Consider the following 27,943-nt stretch of genomic DNA (forward strand, 5'->3'; position numbering starts at 1 on the left):
ACAAAGAGCTCGCCCGCAGCCATTTTGCATATGGGCAGATTTTCCAATTTCTCTTGGCTACAAAACTTGTTCCAAGACCAGCTTCAAAAATAGTACAAATATCTGTCATGTTGTAATCATTAAACAATGTGCTTTCTGCATATTGTATCAAGAAGTCCTTGACGGCGCCCACGCTGGACAAATTCAATGGTAGGCGTCTGCCCAATCCAATCATGGCCTAAAAGGCTTCTACTGAGTGGGCGTGTCCGCGAATAGCAGAGGTGTGGCTGCGAGCTGATTTTGTGATTGGCCGGACACGCCCCATGCTGATGATACGTGACCCTTGCTGGGAATAAACAAGCATTGGAAGGCATTATGAAGGTGAGTGTGTTGTCTGTACTGGACAAGTCAATTGTGGAGGAGGAATCGTGGTGATTTAAAGTATATATACAGCTTGAATCTGTATTTTAGTTTTAGATGGGTCATGCAGAGAGAAAACACCTTTCGGTTTATGCTTTGCCTTGTGCATCCCGGTGTGGAGCTTTCATTTCACTTCCTGTCCCAGAGACACAACAGGAAGTGAAATGGCGTTCCCATTTTAGATGGTTGTCAATAAGGATGTGCTCTGGCGTGTTTGCACAGATCACGTGCAGAGCCCGCCAGGAAGTTGGCACTGCGCTGCGCTAATCACAGGCAGTGAGACATTTCCCGATGCGCGGCTGCAGAGATCAGGAAATGTCTTACTGCGTGCTGCCTGTGATTAGCGTAGCGCAGTGCCGACTTCCTGGCGAGCTCTGCATGTGGGCTGTGCGAACATGCCAGAGCTAATTCTTAGTTGTCAACAGGACTGGTATACCCATTGGAGGCATTACCCAGATAGCAAGCAATTGAGCTGCAAGGTTGAAAATGACTTGCTAAACTATTGCTAGACTTGCCAGGCTGTATAAGTTTGTTGCACAATTGCAGCAAGTCTGCATTGCATGACTCCAGATCAACTTTCTTTGCCAACATTCTGCAAGTCTGCTGCAAGATCTGGTTACAGTTATATTATGTTATGTTATAGTCATCCCACCATAGCGGTCGCTGTGGCTGAATTTTCATGCTGTAAACTTGCAGAGTTCTTGCTGTAGACTCACCACTTCAACTTTGCTCTTGCTAGAGACCTGCCTTGCAAATTTGCTACAAATTGGAAAAGCGTCAACTAGAACTTGTGCTTCAAGTGCTCTGCAAGTGTACAACTTGCCAGTGAAAATGTGCAGGAAGTTTACAGACTTATAATTCAACACTGCCACAAGTCTGTGGCAAGTTATCCTTCTATTTGGGTAAAGCTGTTAATTACCAGGCCATTTTTCAGCGCTATGATAGTTTGACTGACAATTACTCAGTCATGCTACACTGTAACCAAATGAGTTTTATATAATTGATTTGAGATAGATAAAGCTTTCTTTTTGTGGTATTTAATAACCGCTGTTTCTTTATATTAAGACCCTTTTCACACCGAGGGTGTTTTGCAGGCGCTATAGCGTTAAAAATAGCGCCTGCAATCCGCCCTCAAACAGCTGCAGCATTGTCTCCTGTGTGAAAGCCCGAGGGCTTTCACACCGGAGCGCTGCGCTGGCAGGACGTCAGGAAAAGTCCAGCAGCTTCTTTGGAGCGGTGAAGGAGCGGTGTGTTTACCGCTCCTTCGCCGCTGCTCCTCATTGGGGCAGCGCTGGGATACAATGCTATTGCGGCGCATTGCAGGCGGTTTTAACCCTTTCTCGGCCGCTAGCGGGGGGTAAAAGCGCCCCGCTAGCGGCCAAAATGCGCCGCTAATCCGACGGTAAAACGCCGCTAAAAATAGCAGCGTTTTACCACCGACGCTATGGGCGGCTCGGTGTGAAAGGGCTCTTAAAGAGCAAAAATTTAGAAGAAATAAAAAAACAGGTTCTTCCTCTTCTTGGTGTGCCATGCCAATAGGCTCAATCCCGAGTTGCGCTGCCTGCATCCATAGACCCGTATGTCATAGCTCAGCTCCTCCCCCCTGCTCCCTTGTCACAGGATTTGACTGACAGCAGCAGAAAGCAAAATCTCCTGTTGCCTTAACAAAGTCTGTAGGAGCAGGGAGAGCCGCTAAAGACAGGCACAGCACTGGACTGAGTGGGTGAGGTGTCATCACCGTTGGCTAAAAATGTTGTACCCTAATGCAGGGAATGCATTTAGGTTTTAGAACCACATTAAAAAAAATGCCACAATAGTATGAAAACCCCCAAATTACTCCTTTATTGGAAAGTGATCTAATTTTTTATTACAATTTTTTGGAAATAAAGGAACATGCTAGTACTGAGGGGGTTAAACATGTTGCTTGGTAAAGGTGCAGTAGATTTGATAATGACCAGGTCATACACAGAGGGAGGAGGCAGAAAAGGAGTTCATTGACTGGTTACATACAGTAGCAGGATGGAGGTGAAGGGGTTAATGTTCAGATGGGCAGGATAAGGGAGGTGAGGAGTTAATATACAGATCACTAGGGGCAGTATTGCAGAAAGTGTTGGAATGGAGGGGGGGACAGAAAAGCGTTAAAAACATTCCTGTCACAACAACAGAACTGTTGGCCATTCACAATTACGGGATCTCTCTCCTTCCCCTTCCAAGGAGAAAGCGAGGGACCAGCACTGTAAATAGTATCATGTGATTGCTGTGATGACCAATCGGTACTGACAGAAACCATGAAATCAGACCGGAACAGAAGTACAGTTAAATCACACTTAAATATAAAAGTAAAAATGTAGTCAAAACATAGCCAAAGTTCAGTAACCAGAACAGATCAACGAAAATGTAAATAACACTGCGCTAACCCAATGAAAGAAGCAGCTACATAAAATATGACCAATATTGTAAACAGAAATGGAAGTGAAATGCAGCGCTAATGATGATAACAGATGGTGAAAAACACATCAGTAATAGTAACCATTACAAGTATACACATAACTGGAACCCATGAGACATAAAACAAAATGATCAGTGTTGGGTGAGATGTAGTAATGTCCCAATATATAGCTGTAAATAAAACACAAGAAAGTCCCAAACATAGGCTGGGTGTAGATGTTAAACTGGTGTGGGAATCTTCTCCTGTATATCGTGGGTTATACGGTCATGGAATATAAATGGATGGAATACGCTTACCAGCAGGAGTGGATTCGGATGCCAGTGACACCGAATCAAGCTGGCTCTGAGATCCTTAATGGACGATGGTTGGTCCTGGAAACCCTGGATCTCAAGGGGGATCTATCTTCTACGGTCCACGTCACGACTGTCGGTCCGAAAGCCCAAGGGGGGAATCTCTGCCACAGGAAAGTCTTACAGTCCTGCTTGTGTTTGTTTCCCTTCCCTTCAAATATTATATCCCATGTCGCTTTCTTGGTGCTACAAAGTGTCTTCAAAGCCTCCATAGAAGTCTATGCCCTAGGGGACACTGTGTAGCACCAAGAAAGCGACATGTGATATAATATTTGAAGGGAAGGGAAACAAACACAAGCAGGACTGTAAGACTTTCTTGTGGCAGAGATTCCCCCCTTGGGCTTTCGAACCGACAGTCGTGACATGGACCGTAGAAGATAGATCCCCCTTGAGATCCGGGGTTTCCAGGACCAACCATCGTCCATTAAGGATCTCAGAGCCCGCTTGATTCGGTGCCACTGGCATCCGAATCCACTCCAGCTGGTAAGCGTATTCCATGACCGTATAACCCACGATATACAGGAGAAGGTTCCCACACCAGTTTAACATCTACACCCAGCCTATGTTTGGGACTTTCTTGTGTTTTATTTACAGCTATATATTGGGACATTACTACATCTCACCCAACACTGATCATTTTGTTTTATGTCTCATGGGTTCCAGTTATGTGTATATTTGTAATGGTTACTATTACTGATGTGTTTTTCACCATCTGTTATCATCATTAGCGCTGCATTTCACTTCCAACCAGAACAGATAGTCAGCCAAGCCAGAAGTTAGGGATCAAAGTAGTGGAACAGGAAGCAGGATCTGGAGCCATAAGGGATGTCAGCAAAGCCAATCTTTAAATAGGAACGCAGGAGATGTTTCTTGTGATGTGGACCAAGGCGAAGGCAGAGCTTCTCTGGACTGGATGGCTTAAGTAAGCAGGACTGACAAGCAGGATATCAACAACAGCTGAGTAACTGTGGAGAGATGGGAGCTGGCAATTAGCCGACAGCTAAGTGGCCAGCTCAGAGAAGGAAGGGCTGGGCCCAGCCCTGACAGCTACACAGCGATCGCCTGGCCGCTTCCCAAATAGCAAGGATAACTTGACACACATTTGTGGCAGTATTGAATTGTAAGTCTTGTGAACTTCCTGCACATTTTCACTGGCAAGTTGTACACTTGCAGAGCACTTGAAGCACAAGTTCTAGTTGACACTTTTCCCATTTGTAGCAAATTTGCGTGGCAAGTCTCTAGCAAGAGCAAATTTTGCAGTGGTAAGTCTACAGCAAGAGCCCTGCAAGTCTTAGCCAGAGCCCCGCAACTCTATAGCACGAGCCCCGCAAGTCTCAGCACGAGCCCCGCAAGTCTATAGCAAGAGCCCCGCAAGTCTATAGCAAGAGCCCCGCAAGTCTATAGCAAGAGCCCCGCAAGTCTATAGCAAGAGCCCCGCAAGTCCCAGCACGAGCCCCGCAAGTCTATAGCAAGAGCCCCGCAAGTCTATAGCAAGAGCCCCGCAAGTCCCAGCACGAGCCCCGCAAGTCCCAGCACGAGCCCCGCAAGTCTATAGCAAGAGCCCCGCAGGTCTATAGCAAGAGCCCCGCAAGTCTATAGCAAGAGCCCCGCAAGTCTATAGCAAGAGCCCCGCAAGTCTATAGCAAGAGCCCCGCAAGTCTATAGCAAGAGCCCCGCAAGTCTATAGCAAGAGCCCCGCAAGTCTCCGCACGAGCCCCACAAGTCTATAGCAAGAGGCCCGCAAGTCCATAGCAAGAGCCCCGCAAGTTTATAGCAAGAGCCCCGCAAGTTTATAGCAAAAGCCCCGCAAGTCTCAGCACGAGCCCCGCAAGTCTATAGCAAGAGCCCCGCAAGTCTCAGCACGAGCCCCGCAAGTCTATAGCAAGAGCCCCGCAAGTCTCAGCACGAGCCCTGCAAGTCTATAGCAAGAGCCCCGCAAGTTTATAGCAAGAGCCCCGCAAGTCTATAGCAAGAGCCCCGCAAGTCTATAGCAAGAGCCCCGCAAGTCTCAGCACGAGCCCCGCAAGTCTCAGCACGAGCCCCGCAAGTCTCAGCACGAGCCCCGCAAGTCTATAGCAAGAGGCCCGCAAGTCTATAGCAAGAGGCCCGCAAGTCCATAGCAAGAGCCCCGCAAGTTTATAGCAAGAGCCCCGCAAGTTTATAGCAAGAGCCCCGCAAGTTTATAGCAAGAGCCCCGCAAGTTTATAGCAAGAGCCCCGCAAGTTTATAGCAAAAGCCCCGCAAGTCTCAGCACGAGCCCCGCAAGTCTATAGCAAGAGCCCCGCAAGTCTATAGAAAGAGCCCTGCAAGTCTCAGCACGAGCCCCGCAAGTCTATAGCAAGAGCCCCGCAAGTCTCAGCACGAGCCCCGCAAGTCTATAGCAAGAGCCCCGCAAGTTTATAGCAAAAGCCCCGGAAGTCTATAGCCAGAGTTATTCAAGTCTCCATTTTTGTCAAGAAAAAAGAATCTATAACCCCACAATCTGGTGATAGTGAACCCGCTGCAATTAACCTAATCCCTTACTGTACACATGTGAAATACATTCAATCCAACAATCGTATATAATGATAAACTCTGTGTCATTGCATAAAATAATTCACCTATCATACAGAAATTATTTGTTTCTATGAAACAAACCAAGTGCAAATGCTGTTAAAAAGAAAGTGCAAAAGAAAAAACTGTGTGCTGACACGGTGAACAAAAAGTGCTTAGTGCAAGAAAATATTATTCATTAGTTTAGTGCATGCATCAAAAATTCATATGTGTTCAAAATATTTGAAGTCCATTTTGCAATCCCAGGAAAAATCCAAGAAATTGATAATAATAATCTTGGATTTTTACTGGGATTGCAAAATGGACTGCAAATATTTTGAACACATATGAATTTTTGATGCATGCACGTTACTAATGAATAATATTTTCTTGCACAAAGCACTTTTTGTTCACTGTGTCAGCACATCATTTTTTCTTTTGCACTTTTTTTTAACAGCATTTGCATTTTAATTGTTTTCATAGAAACAAATATTTTTGTATTATGATAGATGAATTATTTTATGCAATGGATTGAATGGTTATCATTATACATGATTGTTGGATTGAATGTATTTCACATGTGTACAGTAAGGGATTAGAGTAATAGCAGTGGGTTCACTATCACCAGATTCTGGGATTATAGATTTGCTTGCTTCTTTTTTTCTTGACAATTAACTGGTGATCATAGGCATGAGCAGGGGGTGTGCCAGGTGTGCCTGGGCACACCCTAATCACCCCAAGCGCATTAGCATTTTCACTCTGTGTGTCGGCATGGAGATGGGAAATATCTCCCTCTGACCAGTTCTGCCATTCATGAAGTGCTACTGTACTTCTCTTTCACTGTACCAGCTCTACCATAAGAGTGTGTGTGTCTGTAGGTATATGTTATATAGATATATATCACACACACGTGTGTGTTTGATCTACATACACCTATGCTGGTGATTCACCGGTACTTAAGTGGCAGCAATCTTATTTAATCCCTCAATCTTCCATTAATATCTTTGGCACTAGTTTTTCTTGTTTGTCCAAGTTTCTATTTTAATTGGGTCTATTCACTAATAAGTGAAGAGAGGTGAATGGTCAGAAAAATCTAAACCAAAGTGGCTGAAGTGGAAAGAAAAAAAAAAAAATGCTGAAATATTTTTAGTTCAGCTTTTTTGGCCCATATTTTACTATTGCCCTAAAAAATGTACCTCGGTTCACTGAATAGTACATTAAGACAAAACTGATCTTTATAAAAAACATTTATTAAAATATTTTAATAAAATCAATACATAACACTGGATTAAATCTTAGTTATTTTTTTTATTAGGGTAAACATTTACTAAAACATAAATAAGAACATTTATAATTTGCATTTTAATTGTAATAAAAATGATACAATAAAAAAATAAAAATAAAAAAAATTGCAGTAATATGCGATACTATGTGAAACAGTGATGAAGTGCACTAATTCAAGAAGCTAAGCAGCAAAAATAGACAAATATGCATAAATGACTATCCCTATTTAAAAAAAAAAAAAAAAAAGAAAGAAAATACTATAATATGCAATAACGCGTGGAACAGTGATAAAAGTGCTTGAATCAAAAGTGCTTGAATTCATCAGATTTTTACATAAAAAAACAATAAAATAAGTCCCAAATTATAAAGTGCATGTGCATCAAAAAGTGAAGAGATGTGAATATCACGTGCTCAAAAAACTGTTCTTGAAAGTTGAATTGTTCTGACCATCCAGGCATCCACCAGGGGTGTGCCCTAGCAGCTCACCTTAACCACCAGCTGCCGGAGTTATGCTGCGGCAGGTTGGCTCGGCTGGGCAAATCGCCGTAGCTGTACGTCACTCCTTTTAAGACGTGACAGCAGGCGCCCGGGGCGTGCCCCCAGAGATGATGCGTGGGCGCGATGACCGCCGGGCACTCGCGATCGCTCGTGACAGAGCGAGAACCGGGATCTGTGTGTGTAAACATACTAAGTATGAACACCGATCTCTCTCCTCCCCTAGTCAGTCCCATCCCACCCACAGTTAGAACACACCCAGGGAACACAGTTAACCCCTTGATCGCTCCCTAGTGTTAACCCCTTCCCTGCCAATGTCATTTATACAGTAATTAGTGGCTATTTTTAGCTCTGATGTATAAATGTCACTGGTCCCAAAATAGTGTCAAAAGTGCCCGATCTAACCGCTGCAATATTGCAGTCCTGATAAAAATCGCAGATCAGCGCCATTACTAGTAAAAAAATAATAATTAAAAACATCACCTAAAGCTATCCCCTATTTTGTAGACGCTATAACTTTTGCGCAAACCAATCAATATTCGCTTATTGCGATTTTCTTTTTTTTTTTTTTTTTTTACCGAAAATATGTAGAAGAATACATATTGGCCTAAACTGAGGGGGAAAAAATGTATTTATTTATTTTTTTTAAAATTTGGTATATTTATTATAGCAAAAACTACAAAATATTGTTTTTTTTTTTTTTTTTTTTTAAATTGTCACTCTTTTTTTGTTTATAGCACAAAAAAAAAAAAAAACGCAGAGGGGATCAAATACCACCAAAAAAAAGCTCTATTTGTGGGGAAAAAAGGACATAAATTTTGTTTGGGTACAACGTCGCATGACCGTGCAATTGTCAGTTAAAGCGATGCAGTGCCGTATCACAAAAAATGGCCTGGTCAGGCAGCGGGCAAATCTTTCCGGGGCTGAAGTGGTTAAACAAAGACCACAACACGTCTAGTGGTGCTTTGGTATGCAAATCCTTAATGGCAGTTCACGTTCCACTCTCCTCTCCTCGCCTACATTGAAATCCACAGATGGTCTGACAAGGCTTTAATATATGGATCCTTTATGGAAAATCACATTCCACTCCACTCTCCTCTCCTAAAAGCGCCATTAGACCTGTTGTGGTCTTTGTTTAAGGTGAGCTGCTAGCATATAAACAAGGAAAAATAAAACATTCCAAATTATGTTCCACCAGTGGGATATTAGGGTTAGTCACTCCTTGATTTCTACCTCTCTGAACTCCATATCAGATCTCATGGACCCCACTCACCTCTATTGCACACCGTGCCCCAGCTAGAGTTGCCACCTCATCCCTTTAAACCCGAACACATATGAATTACACAGGTTCTCTGGCTAATTGAATGCAGGTAAGGCACTAAGTGAGTTTAATTACAACCTTTTGCTCAGACCAATTTTCAGCTTTCAGCGCTGTCACACTTTGAATGACAATTGCGCGGTCATGCTACACTGTACTCAAATGAAATTTTTATCATTTTTTTCACACAAATGGAGCTTACTTTTTGTGGTATTTAATCACCACTTAGGTTTTTATTTTTTGCTAGACAAACAAAAAAATACAGAGATTTAAAAAAAAAAAAAAAAAGATTTTTCATAGTTTGTTATAAAATTTTGCAAACAGGTCATTTTTCTCCCTCATTGATATTCACTCATGGGCTGCACTGATGGGCTGCACTGGTGGGCACAGATAAGGCGACACTGATAGGCACAGATAAGGCGGCCCTGATGGGTGACATTGATAGATGTCACTGATGGGCACTGGTAGGTAGTATTGATAGGCAGCACTGGTGATGAGGCACTGATTGGTGACATTTATAGGTGGCACTGTGGGCACTGATAGATGACACTGTGGGGGCAATTTTGGGTGGTACTGTGGGCACTGGTAGGTGGCGCTGGTGGGCACAGAAGCCTCTGCAGAGGCTCCCCACGATCGGGACCGATGTCCCTCTCACAGCCGCCGGTGAACGGCTTTTTTTTTTTTCTCCTCACGCTACCAGATTACTGGCTCTGTTTACATCACATGATCAGCTGTCATTGGCTGACAGCTGTTCAAATGGTAAGGGGTCGGGATCGACCCCTTACTCCGATCTGTGATCCAGCGAATCTCATTGAGGGCCGCTCGAGCACGGGAGGACGTCCATTGACTTTCGACTATAGCGCGGACGGGAGGTGGTTAAGGAAAAATCTTACACACAGCAGGGAGCAATGATGAAAATTCAGTCACAGTCACAGCTATCTGGGTTTTATCCATTGTCATTCATACACGTCACTAGGTAAATAATGGGCCACCAGTCTGCCATTAACCACTTGCTGCCCGCCCGCCGTCATATGACGGCGGGACGGTGCAGCTGTTATCCTGGGCCGCTGTCATATGACGGCGCAGCCTTCCAGGCAGCCCAGGGGGCACGCGCGCGCCCGCCGCATCGCTCGGGTCCCGGTGCGCGTGCCCCGCGGCCGCGATGTCCGCCGGGCACCCACGATTGCCCGGTAACCGAGCAGGACCGTGGATCTGTGTGTGTAAACACACAGATCCACGTCCTGTCAGATGGGAGGAGACCGATGGTATGTTCCTTGTACAGAGGAACACCGATCGATCTCCTCCCCTTGTGAATCCCCTCCCCCCCACAGTTAGAATCACTCCCTAGCAACACATTAACCCCTACAGCGCCCACTCCTGGTTAACCCCTTCATTGCCAGTCACATTTATACAGTAGTTAATGCATTTTTATAGCACGGATCGCTGTATAAATGTGAATGGTCCCAAAAATGTGTCAAAATTGTCCGATGTGTCCGCCGCAATATCACAGTCACGTTAAAAATCGCAGATCGCTGCCATTACTAGTAAAAAAAAAAATAATAATAAAAATGCTATAAATCTATCCCCTTATTTTGTAGACACTATAACTTTTGTGCAAAGCAATAAATATACGCTTATTGCGATATTTTTTACCAAAAATATGTAGAAGAATACGTATCGGCCTAAACTGAGAAAAAAATTTGTTTAAAAAAAAAAAAAATTGGATACTTATTATAGCGAAAAGTAAAAAATATTGTTTTTTTCAAACTTGTCACTCTTGTTTTGTTTATAGCACAAGGAATAAAAACCGCAGAGGTGATCAAATACCACCAAAAGAAAGCTCTATTAGTGGGGAAAAAATGATAAAAATTTAATTTGGTTACAGTGTAGTATGACCGCGCAATTGTTATTCAAAGTGCGACAGTGCTGAAAGCTGATAATTGGCCTGGGCAGGAAGGGGGTGAAAATGCCCTGTATGGAAGTGGTTAATATAAGTACTATGGTATGTAAGTGGTGAAAGACACTCTGTTGCTTGAAAAAACAAATTAAAGATTGTTTAAGCATAACTAAACTCCAAAATACTTACCTCTGTCTCAGCAGTCTGATGTCTGTAAGTTCCCTGGTCATTCTCTTCTCCCTGGCTTCTTCTGGGTACTGGTGTTCGGTCCTCTTGTTTGGTCGGTGCTGGATTTCTGCAAAAAAATAGCTTGTCTGCTTGTAGTTTTTTCTTTTTAGATTTTAGTTCCACTTTAGGCCTAGTTCACACCTATGCAGGTTGCAGTTTGCATGTTCCAGGTACATTTTGCGTTTTTTTCAATACACGTTTTTGATCCATTGAAGTCTATGGAGCCAAAAACAGACAACAGTCCATGGCCCTTTAGATAAAATGCACAGATGTAAATGTGACCCATAGGAAACCATGTTAAATGGACTGTAGTGTGTTTCTGCAAAACTGAAAACGCACTAAAAAATGCATAGCTGTGAACCAGGCCTTAATACCTCTGTGGAGGCAGATGAGACCTGGGTGTGTTCAATGCCCGGCCCTCTGCTGTGCATTGGGGTACCTCCCACTGCATGTTATGGCCGAGGTGAAGAACCACAGCAGAGGGCCAGGTATTCAGCACACCCAGAAAGAGTGCATGCTGAAGATTCTGCTTTAGGCCATAGTGCTTTAAGAATGAACTGAAGATTTGCCTGCCGGAGAGGTGACTGTAAAAGTTGAAGTAAGTCTTTGTTTTATAAAAAAAAACGGCTGAATTTTGAACCATGTGGGCAACCTCTATCAATTGACTAGTGTTAACCAGCTTGTCTGGTTTTTCTTGAATGATTAGTGACACCGGCTATAGCCAGGAACACTAATCATTGTGTTCTGCTGGGAGGGAAGGCTCCCTCCCAGCAGAACATAATAGTTCACAACAGTGTTGGTGGGGTAATCTATCAATTTTCTTTCCTTCCACGAAAGAAACTTGCAGAATCTATGGCCTGCCTCAGTTTTTTCTACCTTAACCACTTAAGGACCGAGCCTCTTTTTGAGATTTGTTGTTTATATATGTTAATAACTGTTTTTTTTGTTAGAAAATTACTTATAACCCCAAACATTTTTTTTTCTAACACCCTAGAGAATAAATGGCGTTCGATGCAATACTTTCTGTCACACCGTATTTGCGCAGTGGTCTTACAAGCGTACTTTTTTTGGAAAAGTAGACTTTTTTAATTAAAAAAAAAGACAATACTAAAGTTAGCCCGTTTTTTTTTTTTTTTTTTTATATTGTGAAAGATAATGTTATGCTGAGTAAATTGATACCCAACATGTCACGCTTCAAAATTGCGCCCACTCGTGGAATGGGGACAAACTTTTACCCTTAAATATCTTCATAGGCGACGTTTAAAAAAATTCTACAGGTTGCATGTTTTGAGTTACAGAGGAGGTCTAGGACTAGAATTATTGCTCTCGCTCTAGCGATCGCGGCATTACCTCACATGTGTGGTTTGACCACCGTTTTCATATGCGGTGGAATATAAAGGAATGTAAACATCCCTTGTAATAGAAAAAAAAGCATGACAGGACCTCTTAAATATAAGATCTGGGGTCAAAAAGACCTCAGATCTCATATTTACACTAAAATGCAATAAAAAAAACTTGTCATTAAAAAAAAAAAAATGGCCCCTTTAAGACCAATGGGTAGAAGTGACATTATGACGTTGCTTCCGCCCTGCAATGTTATGGAGACGAGTGGGGTCATCTTCCCTTCACTCATCTCCATACCCAGCAAGGGGTAACATCCGATCGCCTCCGCCGCTACCAACGGCTCCGGTAAACTACTGCGGAGGGCACCAGAGCGTGGCGGGAGGGGGACCCCCCTCTTCCGCCGCCGATAAAAGTGATCCACCACAGAGACCACTCTTATCGGAAAGCAGACCGCCGGCCGAAGGAGAGGATACCGGGGTTATGGCAGCTAGTTGCTGCCATAACAACGATATTCGTCTTCAAAGTTAGGACATATACCGGTGTGCGGAGGTCCGTAAGTGGTTAAAAAGGCTTTCCGTGTCTGTTAGGGCCCTTTCACACTGGGGCGGGGGCGGCGTCGGCGGTAAAGCGCCGCTATTGTAAAACCGCCCCCGCTAGCGGCCGAGAAAGGGTTAAAACCTCCGCAAAGCGCCTCTGCAGAGGCGCTTTGCCGGCGGTATAGCCGCGCCGTCCCATTGATTTCAATGGGCAGGAGCGGTGAAGGAGCAGTATACACTCCGCTCCTTCACCGCTCTGAAGATGCTGCTAGCAGGACTTTTTTTCCCGCCCTGCTAGCGCACCGCTCCAGTGTCAAAGCCCTCGGGGCTTTGACACTGGAATTAAGGCAGCGGCACTTTCGGGTTGATTTGCAGACGCTGTTATTAGTGCAATAGCGCCTGCAAACCGCCCCAGTGTGAAAGGACCCTTAGCCTTTTTTTTTGTTTTTTTTTTTAAAGTGCACTGAGCTGAGCATGTGCTGCCCAGTATACAGTATTGCATGATTGTGTGCCAAGATATGTCTTATGCTCATGCTCAGAAGTTAAATTACCCGGGCAATCAAGTGGTTGGAGGAAATGGAAGCACTGGCATCACAATGCTGGAGAGGGTCAATGGAGAGGATCACTTTTTTAGGTAAGTCTTTCACATTATACAAAAAAATTGGGCTAACTTAACCGTTTCGTTTTTTTTTTTAATTCATTAAAGTGGATGTAAACCCAATGTCATCCTTTCTAAACTACTGCCATAGGGGTTATCTATAAGGATATACATGCCTCCTGCATGTATCTTTACCTGTCAAATGTCTCCCCTCTGTCTGTTATGAGACCCAAAAAACTGTATATTCTGTGGGTGGGTCTGTTGTCTGGAGCTCGGTGGGTGGAGTCGTGATGTCAGTAGAATCCCCGCCCACCTCTACACTCCTTGTCAATATGCATGTTCTCCTGTGTATTTCTAACACTGAACTTCTGCTATGATCTCTAACATCCAGTGAAAAGACAGGAAAGTAACCACATGACTTCAGCATGCCAAATCATGCTGAGGTGTGGAACAGCCAATCCTTGCAGAGCTGCTGAAGAAAGGAGTGGGAGGGAATTAAAAAATAATGCATGTCTTAGGCTAGTGCACGAGATATGTAAATCACCTGTCACTCACAGCAAGGGGAGGATTTGACATAGTTTTTCTCTGTTTGTCAAGATTTATCTCACTGACCAATAAAAGAGGATTGCTCAGAGCTGGATTAACTCTTTGTGGCAAGACTGGGCTCAAATGATAGGAAATCTTATACTCTACATTATGACATTAAAAAAAAAAAAAATTGGGTTTACATCCACTTTGAAATGTGTTTTTTTTCCAAAAAAATTGCATTTGAAAGACCGCTGCGCAAATACAGTGCAATGGCAACAACCGCCATTTTATTCTCTAGGGCAGTGATGGCGAACCTTGGCACCCCAGATGTTTTGGAACTACATTTCCCATGATGCTCATGCACTCTGCAATGTAGATGAGCATCATGGGAAATGTAGTTCCAAAACATCTGGGGTGCCAAGGTTCGCCATCACTGCTCTAGGGTCTCTGCTAAAAAAAAAATATATATATATATATATATATATATATATATATATATATATATATATATATATATATATATATATATATATATATATATAAAATGTTTGGGGGTTCTAAGTAATTTTCTAGCAAAAAATAATTATTTTAACTTGAAACCAACAAGTGTCAGAAAAAGGTTTAGTCTTTTACCACTTAAGGACCGAAAATTGCAGAATCTATAGCTTTCCTCAGTTTCTTCTACCTTAACCACTTAAGGACCAGGCCTCTTTTTGAGATTTGTTGTTTACAAGCTAAAAACATTTTTTTTTGCTAGAAAATTACTTAGAACTCCCAAACATACATTTTTTTTCCTAACACCCTAGAGAATAAAATGGCGGTTGTTGCAATACTTTCTGTCACACCGTATTTGCGTAGCGGTCTTACAAGCGCATTTTCTTGTGAAAAATACACTTTTTGGAATTAAAAAATAAGACAACAGTAAAGTTAACCCAATTTTTTTCTATATTGTGAAAGATAATGTTACATAAAAAACAAATACTAGTGCACTAAATCTCAAAATTGAATAGTTGCAGCTGCTTCTCATTATATTTATATATTCACATAGTTTTTGAGTTTTCAGCGGTATCAGCGCTTTAGTAATTTTTGTAAGATAATGTTTGGGGGTTCTAGATAATTTTCTAGCAAAAAATACTGATGTTCTCTTGTAAGTGTCAAATAGACTTGGTCTAGAAGTGGTTAAAGAAGAAGTATAGGAATGCAAAAATAAGTAGTACCTGCTACCTTGATACATGCATTCCTTTCTTTCCCCAGCCCTTTAGTTTTTGCAGAATAGGCTTTTGAAGTGTCCAGAATCAGCCTCCCATGCCGCGTACACACGATCGGAAATTCCGCCAGCAAAAGTCCGATGAGAGCTTTTGGCCGGAAAATGCCACCGTGTGTATGCTCCATCGGACTTTTGCTGGCGGAATTCCAGCCAGCAAAAGATTGAGAGCCGGTTCTCTATTTTTCGGTCAGAAAAAGTTTCGCTCGGAAATTACGATCGTCTATAGCAATTGCGACGCGCAAAACTCCTACGCATGCTCGGAAACAATTCGACGCATGCTCGGAAGCACTGAACTTCATTTTCTCGGCTCGTCGTAGTGTTGTACGTCACCGCGTTCTTGTCGGTCAAAAGTTCAGCGAACTTTTGTGTGACCGTGTGTATGCAAGCCAAGCCTGAGCGGAATTCCGTCGGAAAAACCATCCAAGATTTTTCAGACGGAAAATCCGATCGTGTGTACGCGTCATAACGGTTCTTTTTCAGTTCAAACGTTTCCAGGGGGTGGACACAGCTCCACAATCCAGACACTCCTTCACTCCCTCCCTCTGGAGGACGTGTGTGTGTGTGTTTGGAGAAGTGGACACCCAGGCTGCTATCTATAACGAGCACGTTCTTCACGTGCCTCTGTTTCCATGGCATGTCCCCAGCTAAAACCTGGAAGCAAAGAGACTGTGTGATACAAGCAGTGAAGTCCTCACCTTTGGCTGGCTGTTATCTGCAAGCTCTTCTCTGCGAGACTCCAACACCTCTCCCCTGGGCTTTCATGTTCCTTCCTGTGTCCTCCGAATCCCCCCCCCCCCCCCACTCATTCAAAGTTCTTGTCAGCATCTCATGCAGGGGAGGGGGGAGGCACTGAAAACTTCTCATGTACATGAAATGAACACTGGTGAGTTCTCTACACATAGCACTGTGTTATATCAGAAGAGGAGACATGGTAAGGAGCATAATGACCTGTGCAACGTGTATATTCTCTGAAATGTTCACAGTGCTATGTGTAGAGAGCATACCTGTGTACAGTACATAGGAGAGGGAGACTGACCACTCCCCACATCTAAAGTGACCCCCGATATGTCCCCAGAGTCTCCTTTATTGTACATACAAATCATCCCTCTGTCACTGATCTCATCCCCCCACCATCCCTCTGCCACTGATGTCATCTCTATCCCCCCATCCCCAGTACTCCTATACAGTCCCCTCATCCCATCCCCTGTACACCTATACAGTTCCATCATCCCCATCCCCAGTACTCCTATACAGTTCCATCATCCCCTGTACAGTCCCGTCATCCCCATCCCCTGTACTCCTATACAGTCCCGTCATCCCCATCCCCTGTACTCCTATACAGTCCCGTCATCCCTAGTACTCCTATACAGTCCCATCATCCCCATCCCTAGTACTCCTATACAGTCCCATCATCCCCAGTACTCCTATACAGTCACGTCATCCCCAGTACGCCTATAGAGTCCCATCATCCCCATCCCCTGCACTCCTATACAGTCCTGTCATCCCATACCCCTGCACTCCTATACAGTCCCGTCATCCCCATTCCCTGTACTCTTATACAATCCCATCATCCCCATCCCCTGTACTCATACAATCCCATCATCCCCATCTCCTGCACACCTATACAGTCCCGTCATCCCCATCCCCTGTGCTCCTATACAGTCCCATCATCCCCATCCCCTGTACTCCTACACAGTCCCGTCATCCCCATCCCCTATACAGTCCCATCATTCCCTATACAGTCCTGTCATCCCCATCCCCTGTACTCCTATACAGTCCCGTCATCCCCATCCCCTGTACCCCTATACAGTCTTGTCATACCCATCCCTAGTATGCCTATAGGAGCGCTGTACATACTGTTTCAGTATCACGAAAGAAAGTTTGGCATTGATTCAACTTGAGAAAAAAAAAATCACATAGCTTTTAATAATGATCCATCAAGACACAAAAGAATCCATTAAACAGCAAGATTGATGCATTTTAGCCCTAATGTTTGGGCTTTATTCACCAGATTTTGCACTCTCCAGTTTTAGTAAATCAACCCCATTATGACATGACTAAGGCCCAAAGGTTAGAGCTGTAATGTGTCAATCATGCTGTTTGATAGATTTTTTTTGTCTTGATGGATCACTAATAAAGGCTATGCGATTTTATCTCGAGTTGGATCGGTGCCGGGCTTTCACTCTCTTTGCCAACATTATTGATTCACTGGAGATATTTTAAGTCATTGGATGATTCTGTCTGAAATGCCAGTTTGGTTCGATATCTACTGCAATATGTTGTGCTTTTACTTTTCTGTGCACCTGTAGGCTCTGAGGCTTTTCAAAGCATTGCATAGGACAAGACAACAAGTTTTCCAGAATGACACCAGAGCATTAGAAGGTAAGTGAATATATGAATGGTTCAGCTACAGTGTTGTACAATAATTGGTATATGACTGTTTTTAGCATATATATAAGTAGTATAATTTGTCTTTACTTCAGGCGCAAGGCAAAGGATCAACGCAGAGTTTCTGAAAAACAAAAATGAGACTTCTCCTGAAAAGATATCGGAGGTAGGGAAAAATGTTGGTAAACTAGGATGCATATGGAGTCAATAAATTCTTAAAGAGAACCTGTGCTTTGTTCATGTAGTGCAAAGCAGTAGGTTCTTAAAGGCCATTTTCATGTAATTTGTAAATATTTTTGCCATGCTATATAGTGTACGTTCTATATGGGACAAATTACAGAATCATATTTCTACTTCTATCTGCTGTAACATCAGCTGTTTTAGGGCCAAAACTGGTCAAACTTGAAAATACTTAGACTTACCGGTGACAGTATTTCTAAGAGCCTTTCAGGACAGCCTTGGAGAGAGCGCAGCTCCGCCCATTTTCCAGGAAACACATGCAGCATTTAAATTCCTCCTCTTCCACCATGACTTCAGTTATTGTGGTCTCTGACATACTGGAAAACAAAGCACAGAAAACCACCAAACAACCATGACAGATACTTAAAACCACTGCTAAGATAAAAGGGAGGGGCATAACGGTTGTCCTGAAAGGCTCTTAGAAATACAGTCACCGGTAAGTCAAACTAAATCTTTCTCAAATTGTCTTTCAAGACAACCTTGCCTCTAGGCCTCTATTGTAGGAGCAGTGGCTCCATGTGCGCTCCACGCCGTCCCCTAGTCTCTTCCTGATGGCCACAGAAGGAGCCCCCGGGCTGGTAATCCACCTTCTGCAGCCCAGCATCCCTGCGGCGTCACCACCACAGGATCAGAGGGAACACCAAGGACCACATACCTATACAGATGAGCCTTTTATATGTTTTTATCCTGTAAGTGTGTTTTTACCTGGTGTCATTAAACATCATTTTTTAATACTACACTCAGTTGGCGCTTCCTTCTCTACCCCTCTCTCATATGCAACAGAGGTGCTGTAAAAACAAAAAAAGATACACATACACATTAATAGTTACATAGTACTCAATGAATTTTGAATGTATAAAAGGTATATATGGGCCAGTAAATAGGTCATGAGCCAGACTTGACTGAGCACTCCATGGAAACTCGACGCGTTTCATGGCTATATGCCATTTATCAGGAGTTGGGTGCAGAGATAAAAGGTCATCTAAAGCACTGTGCTTGGCTAGCATCGTGGAAGATGGGACCCCAAAATGGTTGTCTGTTCTGAAGCTGAGGCAAGGAACCCCGCCCTAGCCAAGAAAACATCCACATAGCATACTCGATCGCCACAACACTTTCCACATGTGTGGGGATGATTGCAAATATAGTGTTGTGTGTGTATTCAGTGAATGAGCTGTGTGTGCTACCTCCCTGGTGTAAAACGCATAGTGACACATGTGGATACAGGGCTGTAGGTAGTGGATGCGGCTGGTAGAAGCGAAGAGCGGAAGGATGGTAAAACAGAGGGAACAGTTTTTGAAGGGAGATTTGGTGGAGCTGATGGAGGCAGCCGAGTAGAAGCAGAGGGGTTAAAGACAGGGTAGGTGCAGCAGGAGGAAACAGGGTAATGGTACTTCATTGGTAGCAGGGTTGGGCGGCAACTGTGGTTGTTGGGGGTAAAGGAGAGGAAGACATCCCAGCAGGCTAGTATCTAGCCACAGAAATGGGTGGTTGGGAGCTGACAGAGGCTGATTACAACAAACTTGACCAGGCCTGTAATAATGACTGTACAAAATCAGGTTTGCACACTGCTCGACTGCCCAGAGACTGCACTGAATCAATACATTCTGCAAGTAGCTGTTGAGGACAAGCTGAGTATTGCTCAAAGAAAAAGGCTGAGTCATCTTCCAATAGCCAAACCAAAGACTCTAATTGAGCTGCCCTCCATTAGAGGCATCTGACAGGGCCAACTCTGTACAGATCTGAATCAGTGGTTGCACGTCTTCAAACAGAAAACTGCCTTGATCAATAAAAAAATGAGCTAGACGGATGGTGTGTTAGCTTAATGTCTGACAACAAAAGTCTCTGTCATCTGTTGCCAGGAGAGAAAAATACAGAATATCCTCCAGATTCATCTTTCAGTAATTAGCAAGTGCTCAGACCCAATTCCCAGGTGCAACCGATCTGATTATATGGCTTCAGAATTCTGTCATGGGATGTCATACACAGACATCCAATACAGGTGATCGGATCGTTGGGCTGCACCAAGGAATCAGAAACAAATATTTAAGTGAAAAAGTAAGCTTATTTAAAATAAAGACACACGTATAAACCAAACAGCAAACCTGGAGTCAATAATTTTGTTATCGAATAGATCGTATCCATCCGGAAATGTTTGTAACGGATCGATCTGTTCAGGGTTTTTAATCAGATTTTTAATCAGAATCAGCCTCTACTTTCCCGAAGGTTTTTTCACCAAAAAGATGTGAGAATAGAAACCCCCGGCCTTCCTGATGCTTTGGGACCCTAATAATCACTTCCTGTTGAATCAGATCCTGCAGCAGGTTCATCATTGCAGAAGCTTTTTCTTGGTCCTTTGGAAGAGCTGTGATATAAAATCTGCTCAGGGGGGTCTCTGAAAACTCCAGACTGTATCCCTGGGAGATGACGTTTTTCACGTACAGGCTTGTAGATGTTTTGTTCCACTATAGGTGAAAAGCAGACAGTCTTCCCCCCAATGGGGTAACATTGTCATTTGTTCTTAGGGGGCTGGTCTGGGGGGGATCTGAAGAGAACTCCTTCTCTACCCCTTTGGGAGACCCAGCGGTTCTTCTGGTCTTGATCTCTATTTTTGTGGGGCTGTTGAACAGCAAAAAAATTCAGCTGTCCTGTCCAAGACCGTTTCAAGGTCTGGACCAAAAAGAAGATCACCTGAAAAAGGTAGGCCACATAATTTTATCTTGGAAGCTGTGTCACCAGACCAAGTTTTTAGCCAGACAGCACGTCTTACTGAGTTCACCAGCACTGACGACCTTGCTCACATCTTTACTGATTCTGCTGATGCATCAGCCATGTATTTTACCGCCCTCAGTATGAATGGAAAGGACTCCAGAAGTTCTTTCCGAGACGTACCCGTCTCTACATGGCTCTTCAGCTTCTCTACCCAGCATTCTAGGTTCCTTGCGACAACCGTGGAAGCCATAGCGGGTTTGAGGCTAGCCGATGTGGAATCCCACACTTTTTCAAAAGGGAGTCCGCTGTTTTATCCATCGCATCCTTCAGCATCCCCCATGTCTTTGAATGCTAGTTCTGTGCGATGGGAAACCTGTGAGAATGTGGCATCTACACAAGGTTTCTTATTCCATACCTCTGACTCCTTATCTTCAAAAGCAAACCTTCTCCTAAGGGTCTTTTGAAAAGAAGGGGCGTCTCTCTGGGTCCTTCCATTCTTTCTTCACTGCATCCGAGAGGATTCTATGGACTGTTAACACTCTATGTTTAGTGTCATCTAGTCCTTGGTACATTTTATCATGAACCAACAGTTGTACCTTTTGCTCCTGGATCTCAAGGGTAGTGTAGATCGCTCTCATAAGGTCATCCACTTCCTCCAGTGATAGTTTTTACTGAGAGGCTCGACTATCGTCTTCATCTTCTTCCTCGTCTGAATCCCTGAGGGAGAGAAGAGTACTTGTCCCCTCATCCCCTGAGTCAATGACCTCTGCTGTTCTAGAGGTGGATGCCCTAGGGCTGGACGGTGGATGCTGGGGCTCAACCTGACCTGCCAGGCTCTGTACCAGCATATTTTTGATCGAACTCAATGAGCTCGTAAGTTCTCGTACTGAAGAGAACAAGTTCTTGTATTGCCGGGATGTTTCCTTTCAACCAACTCCCTAATACAGGACCTGCACATTGCTTTCTGCCACGAATCTCTGAGGGGGTTTTTGCAGGAAGGGCATTTCCTCTGACTTGGTGGGTTTGAATGCTTGGTTTTTCCTAACACTTTCCTGCAATGAGAAAAAATGAAACTCACCTAAGGGTCCCTGAACACTTTCCTGTCCTTAGTGCAAAAATAGACCACCACCAGACAAAAGGAAAAGGTGCCCCAAGCAGTGCAAGCCCCAGATAGCAGCAACCACCATGTCCAAACTGCATGGTCCGAGCGAAGTTACCTCTGACCGCGCAGTCACATGCTCCCTGCAGGGAGGATCACACAATAAACCAAAACATAAGCCCATATGAAGAAGAATTAAGGTACCCCTCCTATCTGAGCCTGAACGAGGGCCGGAAGCGCCGGTTGATAGACCCGCCCTCTTTGGCCTCTGCATTCCAGGCGACGGGAACCACTAGCCACCACGCCCCCACAGGAAGCCGCGCTACCGGATGTGACGTCACCTGGCAGCCAGGACCCGGAACTGCCATGCAGGGCACGCCGCTGACCAGCCCAGCCACCTGAGCCATACCTGCGGACCCTGGGCACTCAGATGCTGACACCTCCTGCAGGCCATTGCTTCCCCTAAACTGAAGAGGCTGGGGACTCAGAAACATCCCCTGCCCATACTGGGGGGGGGGTGCTGGGTCACTGCTTTTCAGGCAGACACACTTAAGGGTAAGCCTTCTCTTCCACCTTGGAGAGAGCGCAGCTCCCTGGTTCCAGCATGCGCTTCCACCATGGCGGAGGAAACACAATAACCAAAGCCATCGTGGAAGAGGAGGGATTTAAAAGCTGCATATGTTTCCTGGAAAATGGGCGGCGCTGCGCTCTCAAGGTTGTCCTGAAAGGCGATTTGAGAAAATATATTTTTTAATTTGTTTATAGAATAAATAGAAATTAATTAATTTGGTATTGTATTGTACATCAGTACTGCTTAATGAAGCCATTGTTTGTTCCAAAAAAAATTGTTCTATGTATGAATTTTCAGTGGCAGTCATTATCGAATGAATAGGCCCATAGCCATTATGCAAAGATTGCTTTGGTCCATTAGTAGTTTACAGGTACAGATAACCACTTGGATAAACAATGTTAGGCCTTTTTATTTCTCCTGGATATAGGAACATTGCATGGCTTCATTCACATGGGCATACTGTTCTATGCACCCTTGCAAATGGCCGTCTTTACCTGCATGGGAGGCACAGGTGTTCCATGCAGCCGCTTGCAGGCAGCCTGTTCCAATCAATAACAAGTGGTGTAATGCTTGAGGTGTCAATGCATGGATCAGAACACAGCAGGCCATGTTCTGATCCATGCATCGGCCCCGCATAAATGTACACTCGGGGGTGTGCTTGGAGAGCTGTGCAGCTGTCGGCCTGTCTTTTTATTTTGAACACCTGTGCCTCCCATGCAGGTAAAGACTGCCCTTTGCACAGGTGTACGAAACAGTACACTTGTTTGAATGAGACCTTACAAGCATAAAGAAAATACAGTGAGGAAAAAAAAAGTATTTGATCGCCTGCTGATTTTGTATGTTTGCCCACTGACAACATAAATGATCAGCCTATAATTGTAATGGTAGGTTTATTTTAACATTGAGAGACAGAATAATAACAAAAAAAATCCAGAAACACGCATTTCAAAAAAGTTATAAATTGATTTGCATTTTAATGAGTGAAAAAAGTATTTGACCCCTTTGCAAAACATGACTTAGTACTTGGTGGCAAAACCCTTATTGGCAATCACAGAGGTCAGACGTTTCTTGTAGTTAACCATCAGGTTTGCACACATCTCAGAAGAAATTTGGTCCCACTCCTTTTTGCAGATCCTCTCCAAGTGATTAAAGCGGGGGTCCACCTATCTATCGTTTTTTTCTTTTTAGTTCATTCACAAACTTTTCTTCTCAGCATTACATACTCACATATTGTGTGTAATATGTCCGCCTGTGTCAGATTTCGTCGGAAAGAATAACTTATATTATTCACTGCAGGCGGTTTCCATCTTCATTGTGGACATTTGAAGCCCACAAGCATTTATTTCCTGGATGTGGTGAATGCTGTGCTCCCAGCATTCACCGCTCGTTCCCGCACATGCTCAGTGGCATCCTGGGAAGCCTGAACTAGCTCCCAGGAGTCTGGGAGAGGCTAGAAACACGCCTACTCCCACGGGAGGAGAACCAGGAAGTGCAAAGAAGAATAGAAAAATAAAAGGTAATTACGGCGATTTAAATTTTTTTAAACGGCATGTCAGCATCTAGGCAAGGAAGAGAATACATACAGATATTGTTCAAAATTTGGGTGGAACTCTGCTTTAAGGTTTCGAGGCTGACGTTTGGTAACTCGAACCTTCTGCTCCCTCGCATATTTTCTATGGGATTAAGATCTGGAGACTGGGTAGGCCACACCAGGACCTTAATGTGCTTCTTCTTAAACCACTCCTTTGTTGCCTTGGCCATGTGTTTTGGGTCATTATCATGCTGGAATACCCATCCATGACCCATTTTCAATGCTCTGGCTGAGGGAAGGAGGTTCTCATCCAAGATATGACGGTACATGGCCCCGTCCATTGTTCCTTTTGAAGCGGTGAGGTTGCCCTGTCCCCTTAGCAGAAAAACAACCCCAAAGCATAATGTTACCGCCTCCATGTTTGACAGTGGGAATGGTGTTCTTGGGGTCATAAAGAATTCCTCCTCCTCCTCCTCCAAACACGGCGAGTTGAGTTGATGCCAAAGAGCTCGGTTTTGGTTACATCTGACCACAACACTTTCACACAGTTCTCCTCTGAATCATTCAGATTTTCATTAGCAAACTTTAGACGGGCCTGTACATGCACTTTCCTGAGCAGGGTGACCGTGCGGGCGCTGCTGAATTTCAATCCTTCACGACATAGTGTGTTAGCAATTGTTTTCTTGGTGACTATGGTCTCAGCTGCCTTGAGATCATCGACAAGATTCTCCCATGTATTCTCCCGTGGGCTGATTCCTCACCGTTCACATGATCATTGAAACTCCACGAGGTGAAATCTTGCATGGAGCCCCAGACCGAGTGAGATTGATAGCTATTTTGTGTTTTTTCCATTTGCGAATAATCGCACCAACTGTTGTCACCCTCTCACCAAGCTGCTTGGCGATGGTCTTGTGTCCCATTCCAGCCTTGTGTAGGTCTATAATCTTGTCCCTGACATCCTTGGACAGCTCTTTGGGTCTTGGCCATGGTGGAGAGATTGCAATCTGATTGATTGCTTCTGTGGACAAGTGTCTTTTATTTAAGAGAGTGCTCCTAATCTCAGCTTGTTACCTGGAAACCAGAAATTTTGCTGATTGGTAGGGGATCAAATACTTATTTCACTCATTAAAATGCAAATCAATTTATAACTTTTTTTTAAATGCGTTTTTCTGGATTTTTTTTGTTTTTATTCAGTTTCTCACTGTTAAAATACACCTACCATTAAAGTTATAGACTGATAATTTCTTTGTCAATGGGCAAATGTACAAAATCAGAAGGGGATCAAATACTTTTTTCAATCACTATATGAGTAGTGTTTGGCGAACGGTTCGGCCCAAGCACTGGCTGTTTGCCCGTTCGGGGAACACTTAAATTTGCAGGGTGTTTGCCCCACCGAACACCCTGCAATGCACTGCGCGCTACACAGTACATTCTGCGTCATGATTGGGCAAATCAGGGCGCAGTAAAAGCTGGTGGTTAAGAAGAAGGACCGGGAAGCCGGCCTCAGTGTCCTTAACAACCGATGAGTCATCAGCTGTCAATAGGCTTCTACGCTGACACAGCTGAATCAAAAATTGGCCTAAAAAAATAAAACGGCGTGGGCCCCCCCCCTAAAATCTCTACCAGACTCTTATCTGAGCATGCAGCCTAGCAGGTCAAGAAAGGGGGGGGGGGGGGGGCGCTCGCTCATTTTTATTGAACCACGCTTTTTTTTTTTTTGGCGTGGGGTTCCCCTTCAGGTCTAGTATGGACTGGGGTGGACCTCACAGTTTTTTTTTTTCAATAGCCAGGTGCTGGCAATTGCAACTGCAAGTCAATTAAGCATCATTAAAATCACTGCTTTTTTGAAAAAAAAAAATTGCATTGATGCATGTCCCCCAGGGCAGTATACAGACCCTCATACCCCTTTTATGGCCAATTACCTGCATATAAGCCTTCCATATGGGCACTTTTGATTTTTCCTGTTCAGCTCCCCTAGACTTTAATGGGGTTTGCCGTTCAGGTCAGAACTTTTCCCCTGTTTAGGAGTTCTGCTGCGAACCGAACAGGGGGGTGTTTCTGGTATTGCAGAACTATATTTTCTGGTATAGAGATGTTGACTAGAATATTGTCTTCTGTTTTATTTTACAGCTAATGAAAATAGGACAAGATGTTGAATTTCTACTCCGAACAACTGTTATTCAAGGTGTTCACTCAGATTCGGATCGAATAGGTAAGAACAGAAAACCAGTCACACTTTTTCCCTATTACAAACAGGAGATTGTGGGCTTAAACTATTAATATTCAGCGGATGAGGATGAGGCAAGGGGCCAGAAAGTGGAAAGAGGCACAATGATCAGGAAGATGTGGCACAGTTGTTAAGGGTGCCTAGAGGCACTAGATGGAAGCTGGCAATGCATGAACAGTCTGGTCACTGAAAGATTTTAGTACAAATACGTATTTGCATTTGAATATTTTAACCTTGGGAAGGGAAGCACCAATGTTTTTTATCTAAAAAGCTGTGGGGGTGGGAGTCATTTGCAGTCAGTTTCAATAAAATCTCTCCTAGCCAACTGTGCCTATGAACTCAGATCAGGTAAGCAAGCAATCCTTTTACGTCTAAAGACATGTTAAAGCTGGACTCCAGGCAAAATGCATAATACATCGTTACCATTAATATGTATGGCATTTGTGAACACAGCTGTGGATTGCACAGGCGTCAGGGTTAACAGGATTGTGTCATCTCGGAGCCAGCATACAAGGCCAAGAGTTAGATGCTGACCCTTGGGGATGGCTCTATACTTAGTGAGATAAATGTAAGCAAAGACATTTTCAGGGAAAGTACTGTGATCTCTGTGAGAGGTAATAAATACCTGTAAGTGTTAACTTGCACATTAACATTCTTCCATACAGTTAGCATATAAAATATCTGATGCTAGGTCTTCTTTTACTAATGGATTAACTATTGAAAGGTTTTTGAAAACAACAATAATAGATGTTTGTTTGTTTTTTTTGTTTTTTTGCTTTTTGTTTTTTTAATCAATCAATTTTTATTTCATTTTTTTAGCGTTTAATATACAAAATAACAAAGAAAATAAAGAAAAGGAGAAAAATAAACCTCAAAAAACAGCACATTGCATAAACATATCTCAATGCATCTAAGATAATTAACAAAGTATGTCAGTTCAGCCAGTTCAGCCAAATGTGCCAGTACGTAAATTCAAGCCGCATATCATAGCATTACATAAAAATAAACAGAAAAAAAGAGCTCAAGAAACACATCTGCATGAGAAGTAACACAAATATAATGTCATAAAATTATGTAACGGAATAAACCAGCAATGGGAAAAAAAGCAAGCCAGGGGCCCATATTTTATAGAATTTTTGTACACAACCCCTATGTTAATTTTTCTCTTTCAAGAGTTTTTTGAACCATATTATGCCATTGAAGAAATGTTGATGGGATAGGAGACAACCATTTCTGAGCTATTCATTTTCGAGCTAGAAAAAGTAAACCTATGACCATTGGGGATAACAAGATGTTTGTTTTTAAAAATGAGAATTTAAACAATATGGTGGAAGATATCGGTTTTTAAACTTCCACGAAAAATAAACCGAAAACCATTATAGTTTCTGTTTAAGACAATTACACTCTTCCTTAGTTGTAATTTGTAGTTTTTAGATTAGTTTCTGCAGGCAATAAGCTAAAATTAATGTAGCACACAGAAGGGCTAGTCACTGATCTGAGCTGCTTGTCTAGCTGTGGGATTTCAAAGGCTATTTAACATTTTTTTGCTCATTCTTTATAAAAATTCTACATAGTAAATTATCCTAAATTGCCTTTTTTTTGTTAATTATTAATTATATTGCTGGTAACTTTTCTTTGCATTTTTAGTTCTGCGGCCACGATCTGATGTCCTTTTAGACAACGCACCATTTTGTGACACACCAAAGAAATAATTGTCCTGCTGTTTTGTCATTTTGAATTTGATTTCTTTTCTTTTTTTTTTTTTTTTTTTTGCACAGAGGTTTAAACAAATCTTGATTAAGCTCCTCAGCCTTTTATTTCAGTTTGTTTAGACAGTTATTGTTATGGTCACCATTTGCCTGTAAAATTATGCTATTTTGTGATTAAATTATTTTTCTTCATGTGTTTTTGCCTTGTTTTTTTTTTTATTTTTAGTATGTTATAAGGCCTCTT

At 43.2% G+C, this 27,943-nt stretch overlaps 1 protein-coding gene across 1 annotated transcript; it reads left to right on the forward strand.

The window, feature by feature from the left end:
* The first annotated feature begins 189 nt into the window (after window positions 1-189).
* LYRM7 (LYR motif containing 7) lies at window positions 190-27,895 on the forward strand. Its single transcript, XM_073625146.1, has 5 exons — window positions 190-360; window positions 17,535-17,607; window positions 17,709-17,779; window positions 25,894-25,975; window positions 27,638-27,895. Exons 1-5 carry the CDS (start codon window positions 355-357, stop codon window positions 27,700-27,702), a joined length of 297 nt encoding a protein of 98 aa, XP_073481247.1. The 5' UTR covers window positions 190-354; the 3' UTR covers window positions 27,703-27,895.
* Window positions 27,896-27,943: the final 48 nt, after the last annotated feature.

This window comes from Aquarana catesbeiana, linkage group LG01 (genome assembly GCF_042186555.1).
Source record: "Aquarana catesbeiana isolate 2022-GZ linkage group LG01, ASM4218655v1, whole genome shotgun sequence".
In the NCBI taxonomy this organism is placed as follows: domain Eukaryota; kingdom Metazoa; phylum Chordata; class Amphibia; order Anura; family Ranidae; genus Aquarana; species Aquarana catesbeiana.

Excerpts from the sequence above, each read along its gene's own strand:
- LYRM7 (XM_073625146.1), top strand. Across the intron at positions 17,780-25,893 it reads CTCCTGAAAAGATATCGGAG|CTAATGAAAATAGGACAAGA; the intron begins GTAGGGAAAAAT and ends TTTATTTTACAG. Across the intron at positions 25,976-27,637 it reads CTCAGATTCGGATCGAATAG|TTCTGCGGCCACGATCTGAT; the intron begins GTAAGAACAGAA and ends TTGCATTTTTAG.